This window comes from Charadrius vociferus, unplaced genomic scaffold, assembly GCF_000708025.1.
Source record: "Charadrius vociferus isolate BGI_N301 unplaced genomic scaffold, ASM70802v2 scaffold593, whole genome shotgun sequence".
Lineage (NCBI taxonomy): Eukaryota > Metazoa > Chordata > Aves > Charadriiformes > Charadriidae > Charadrius > Charadrius vociferus.
In genome coordinates this window covers 1566605-1572601 of record NW_009647739.1, presented here as the reverse complement: position 1 = coordinate 1572601, position 5997 = coordinate 1566605, and the positions used below count along the sequence as shown (strand labels likewise).

Genomic DNA, 5997 nt, shown 5'->3' with positions numbered 1-5997 from the left:
CCCCAGCCCGGCGGTTGCATTCGCTCTCCGGGGCCGTAGGGGTGCGGGGAGCCGCCGGTTCCCAAGGGGAGAAGCCCCCTCCGTTACCGCCCGGCTCCTCACACCCTCCCCGTTTCTCTCCCCGGAGCAGGGCCCCCGGGAGCGGCGCTGGAGATGATCTCCCACATGGATCAGAAGGAGGAACGGTGGTTCTCCCACCTCCACGCCTACCGAGGGAAGGGCGTTCCCAGCGGCACCTGTCCAGGTAACGGGCCCCTGCCACCGCGGGTGAACCCGGCGGGGAGGAGCACAGCGCCAGGATCCCCAAATCCCGCCGGAACGCACAAGAGTAGCGCTACTGGGTCGCACCCAGCTCCGTCTCTGAGGGTGCCCGGTGCCGGAGACCCGCAGAAGAGCAGAGGAGCGGTGGTGTGTCCCTGTCTGCTCTCCCAGGCCCAAGCGATCAGAAACTCCTGAACTAGATGTGTGATGTTGTCATCTCTGGCTGCTCTAGGGGTCTCTTCTTGCCTTCTGCAGTTGTGTACCTGTTAGCATCCATGACAGCTTGCCAAGCTGTTTTGTGAGTCGCTGCCTCCTTTGGTTTGCGTTGAAGCTGCCTTCTAGTACTTCTCTCGGTGTCAGTAGTTCTTAATTTAGGACAGACGATGCAGGATGGGTCCATATCCACCCCGTGGGCCACTTAGGTTTCTGTAGTCCTCTGATATCCCCTATCAGCTGTGCCTTTTCCCAGCAGAATGGGCAGTTGAGTCATCTCCGATACTAAGCTGTCCCGTACCTTTGATCAGTCACGTCATGCCTCTCTATCTTTCTCAGCTCTATTAGAGTTACTCTGAAATGGGAGATCCATCCTCCCCCTTCCACACGGTCAGGGTGTGGGGTTTGAGCAGAGAGGCATTCTCTTTTATTCTCTGGTTGATTTTTTTTCCAACAATTGCTAACATTTGATTAGCTGTTTTATCTGCCTAGGAGCTGTAGTTTTCATCTGTCTGCTCTAACTCTAAGGTGCTATTCCTGGGTGATAACCAGAAACATCCCACACCCATCTTGGTATAAGCAGAAGGTATAGAGGCTTTTCCCCTTTGCAGCTCTTTGTGTTTACCTGCAATGAATGTCCCCTGTCATTGCCCTGTCAACTAGTTGGTCAGTATCATACGGCTCCACCACAGTTGATCTTTACAGTCAGCCTTTGTTGCTTTAACCCTGAATAACTCCGAACCTTCAGCAGATGTTTCCACCTCCCCTTTCCTTCCCTTACCACCTTATTGCAGGTCACTCACTCATCCAGCAGCAGCTTAGTTTCTTCATCAGTTTGGGTGAAAGACGAACATCTTTTGGAAATGCCTTTGAACTCCAGATCTTCCTTTTGCTGAAATTGGTAACATCTCGGAAGAATTCCAAGTGGTTTGTGAAGGGAGGCATCTCTTTCCCAAGGCCACACCAGCTCTTCCCCAGTCTGCCCTCTTTCCCCATCTGTTCATTAATTCTCTTACTCTGGTTTCTGTTCGTTTGCTTCCAGTGTCTCTTGGGCCCCAGATCTCCCCTCGAGCCCTTTCTCTGGCATCTCATCAGCCACCTCCCAGTCCGCTGGCAGTGAGGTACCGCAGTCAGGAGTCCAGCAGTGTTGTGAGGTGGTGTGAACAGCCCTGCTGGGTTAGACAAAAGGTCCCTGTAGCTCCAAGCCGCGTCTCGGGCATTCAGGATCTGGCCAGAAGTGGATGCCAGGAAAGGCAATAAGATGAGCATACAGTGACACCTCCCCAGCACAGTCTACCATCCTCCAGCAGCCTGAGGCTTACTTGTAATGGTGGTGTCTTATTTTTAATAGTTGTCACGGGTTTCTCATCTGTGAACTCGGATTCAGTGCTGGAGACAGCTGCTGTGTGCTCCTGCTGCTGTGAGGCAGGCCAGAGCATCAGCCAAATTGCTGGCTTCTCTTGAGAGAGAGATCCAAGGGTACATGTAAGGTGATATTTAGGTTCTCTCCAATATGTATGCTTACTTTGCTTACCTGGAGCTCGTCTTTTAGCTATAGCACTGGAAGTCTTGGGCGTAACAGAGGTCTTGCCATCAACCCAAACTGGCATGGGCTGAGGAAGAAACGCATTCTTCCTGTCTCTCTTGCCTATTCATTTTTGCCAGTTCAGCTTCATGCTTCCAGTATTAATTCCTCAGCATTGTGAACTTACACTCTCTCCACTTAAAATACCTCCAGTGAGTTCCAGTCATCGTGATTTTGATCAAACCCTTTACAGATAACTTGTCCCAGATGCCAGTGAAGATACCGAGTAGCTCAGAAGTAACAAAACTGGTTGTAGAAGTTGAGAGCTGAAGCCATGACTGTCATCATTGCAATAAGAAGCTTGAAACTCCTGACCTTCCCCCAAAAGTACAGAACACCATAGGAGACTTGATTCTTGTGTATTTTGAAGGCCTTTTCAAGTTCTGTGTAAAGAATGAAAATTCTGTGTTCGTACCAAAGCTAGCGTAGGTGAAAGATATCTCTTTGGGCCTAACAGCAACAGAACAACTTCGCTAGTTCCATACTAAGTCTGACATAGAGGTCAAGAGCTTCATTCTGGCCTGCCAGAAACGTCCTCATCTTGTCCTGTCTTTGGATATCACCTTTCTGTTTTCCTCCTTCCTGGATGGAGTAGCTGCAGACGAATAGAAATGCCTTCATGGTGAACAGCAAAGTTCCAGTTTTTGTTCCTCTCAAGGGATGATTTTAGTGAAAGCTGCGTGAGGGAAGAAGTGGCATCACTACCACACCAAACTGCCACAAAAGGTACCTCAGGAGTTTGCTGTGAAACCATGTTGCGGTGTTTTTCTATACTGACTAGAAAGAGGAAGATTAAATATATACGTATATCAGTGTGGGTTGAAATCCTATACTCTCCTTCCTTTATTGCATGCTGACGGTTCAGTGGTGACTCTCCTTTTCCAAGGGCTGCGCTTCCTTATCACAACTCTGCTAGACCACAGGAAGTGCCTGTGGTTTGTACATCAATCCCACACGACCGATATGTTACCAGTTTATTTCACAAGAGTTTTCAGAGAACCAGGAGGTACTGTTGAATCTTTTAAGTAGGCAAATCTGGAGGTCTGCATGTTTGTGGCTTTAGTTCTCAGCCTGTTCCATATTTTGGGTATAGTCAACAGCCAGTCATCCTTCAAGTCCTTCACCCCTGAAAACCCGTATAAAGAGATTATCTGGAAATCTTGTTTCCCTGATTGACCTGTCTTAAACCTGGATGTGATGCCTTTCTTCAGAGGTATGTGTTGCCATTTCTACATCCCGTGTACATCCCTCTGATGTCCGCTTGTCCTTCCCTGGCAGCAGAAAGGAGCATGCCACACAGGTCCTGTCTTGACAGTTTAACGTATAAGCCCTCAGTAAGCATGCATAGAGCTACATTTCCCCGCTGACGGCAATTGCTGGGGGTACGTGCTTTTGAACCTGCTAGGATGCTCATCAGACCCCAGTAGAGCAACGGGCTGGAAGGCGTCCCTGCTCCCTAGAAATCTATGCAAGCCCCTTCTCTCGGAAAGGCCTTCAGCTGACCTTGGGTGTGTGCAGCATAGATTCATACCACTTCTGAAAAGCTTTATGTGAATAAGAGTACAGGGATTTGTTCGCTGCCTGTGCCCCAGGAGCCATTCGTAACTGTTCAGCTAGCGTTACTTCCACTGGCTTGCACTACCTTCATCATCTACGTTTATCGGATTTCCTCAGCGTATAATCTGGAGTCAGCTGTGGAGGATCTTCAGTTCGCCAACCACCTTTCGCAACGGATTTGTTTGCTCCAATGGAAGTGTAAAGTTGCCTTTCTTCTGCTCTGAGATTGGCATAAGCCAGGCTCCAGGCAGTCTCTGTGTCTCTTGCCTTAGAGCCAGTGTCTCCTTTGTGCATCTTCTCTCTCTTTCTGCAGTACTAGCAGCACAAGAGCAGGGAGGTTGCATCTCTTGCAATGAACAAGGCAGTTCTTTATGGCTGACTCCCAGTTCAACTTTTAATAACATTTTTAGATATAATATCCTGGGAGAGCAGCCATCTTTCCCATTTGAGCACTAAACTTTTACCTCCAATATGCCAATAATTTCAGTAGATGCAGGTTCTGGCAAAGCGTTCAGGGCTATTTGCTGGGTTTGTCCCTGTGAACACTCTGAAAAATCCACTGTGTAGTTTGGAGGTAAATATCAAACTCTACTTAACGTAAATCTGATGAATTTTTAGAATTTGGCCTCTTTTGATTTCCCCTTTCCAAAATTCCCTGTCCTGCCTGTGACGCCTCTCTGGATTCTCATTTTATTGCAGCTGAAGATGGGATTGTGAGCAAGAAAGAGGAAAATGCCCACCAAGGCATCCCCAGGCCAGTGGAGCCCGTGGGTTTACGCTCAGGACTCTCCAAGGAGAACAGTTCCCAGAGTCCTGCACAGGAGCCGGTCCTCCCACGCAGGTCAGAAAGGGGTCAGAGACCTCTGGGGAAGAGGCAAAGCCGAGTGACGCTGCGTGGAAAAAGTTTCCGGAGGCTGCCAGATATTATCCAGCAGAGAAATCCTTCTGCAGGGAGACTGACGATATGTGGGGACTGTGGGAAGAGCTTCCGAGTGAGCTCCAACCTCGTCCAGCATCGGAGAATCCACACTGGAGAGAAACCCTTCGCCTGCGCTGAGTGCGGGGAGAGTTTCCGACAGCGGTCGCATCTCATCCAGCACCAGAGAATCCACACAGGGGAAAGGCCCTACGAGTGCTCTGAGTGCGGAAAGAGCTTCAGCATGAGCTCGAAGCTGATCCGGCACCAGGTAATCCACACCGGGGAGAAGCCCTACAAGTGTGCCGAGTGTGGGAAGAGCTTCTCCGGGAACTCGCAGCTCATTCAGCACCAGCGAGTGCACACCGGGGAGAAACCCTACGAGTGCAGTGACTGCGGGAAGACCTTCAGCGTGAGCTCAGCCCTGACGCGACACCAGCGGGTCCACACCGGGGAGAAACCCTACGAGTGTGTGGAGTGCGGGAAGAGCTTCAGCCAGAGCTCCGAGCTCATGAAGCACCAGCGGGTCCACACCGGGGAGAAGCCGTATGAGTGCTCCGAGTGCGGGAAGAGCTTCACCGTAAGTTCAGCCCTCATCCAACACCGGCGGTTCCACATGGGCGAGCGCCCCTATGGGTGTACCGAGTGTGGAAAGAGCTTCACCGTCAGCTCCCACCTCATCCAGCACCGCCGCTTCCACACCGGGGAGCGCCCCTTTGAGTGCCCCGAGTGCGGGAAAAGCTTCCTATGGAGATCGGCCCTGCTCCGGCACCACCGGGTCCACACAGGGGAGAGACCCTACGCCTGCGCTGACTGCGGGGACAGCTTTCGGCAGAGCGCCCACCTCATCCAGCACCGGCGCATCCACACCGGGGAGCGCCCCTACGCCTGTGCTGACTGCGGGAAGGGCTTCACTGTGAGCTCTGCGCTCCTCCGGCACCAGCAGATCCACAGGGGTGGGGAGCCATAGGAGGGACGAGTGCAGGGAGCTGGTAGGTCTGATGCCCTGAGAGCATCCCTGGGGAGCAAAGCCCAGCGTGTCTCTCCGTTCGCTCTATCGACCGCCCTGCTTGCGGTGGGCGATCTTTTTAGGAGAATGAGTCCTGTAAGAGAGAGGTGGAAGAAGGGGAGGTGCGAGGAGCGGAATCGGAGGTTTGGGGAAGAGCATGTGCCACAGCAGGGGAAGGAGGTGGTGTTCGGAGGGATAGCTCTGGGGAGAGGGACAGAAAGGAAGCAGTTTGGAAAGGCTGGAATGTGCGTGGTGGTGTATTTTAGAAGGGAAATGCCCTTTCTCATTGTGGACAATTTACAGAGGGAACAAAATGGACCATCGTAGAGCCTGCAACGTTCCGACTAGATAAAGGAAAGCTCTGGCGTTCCCTCCCTGCCGCCGCTGCACCCAGAGGCTCTGAACTGCCTTCCTCGGGCCACGGGCCGGGCCTGTGGCAGGGGGGGAGGCCCAGCG

General features: G+C 52.0%; 1 protein-coding gene across 1 annotated transcript; it reads left to right on the top strand.

The window, feature by feature from the left end:
- The first annotated feature begins 153 nt into the window (after positions 1-153).
- LOC104283742 (zinc finger protein 660-like) lies at positions 154-5868 on the top strand. Its single transcript, XM_009881960.1, is given in 2 exon segments — positions 154-244; positions 4316-5868. Coding segments are annotated over 2 exon segments (1644 nt in total).
- Positions 5869-5997: the final 129 nt, after the last annotated feature.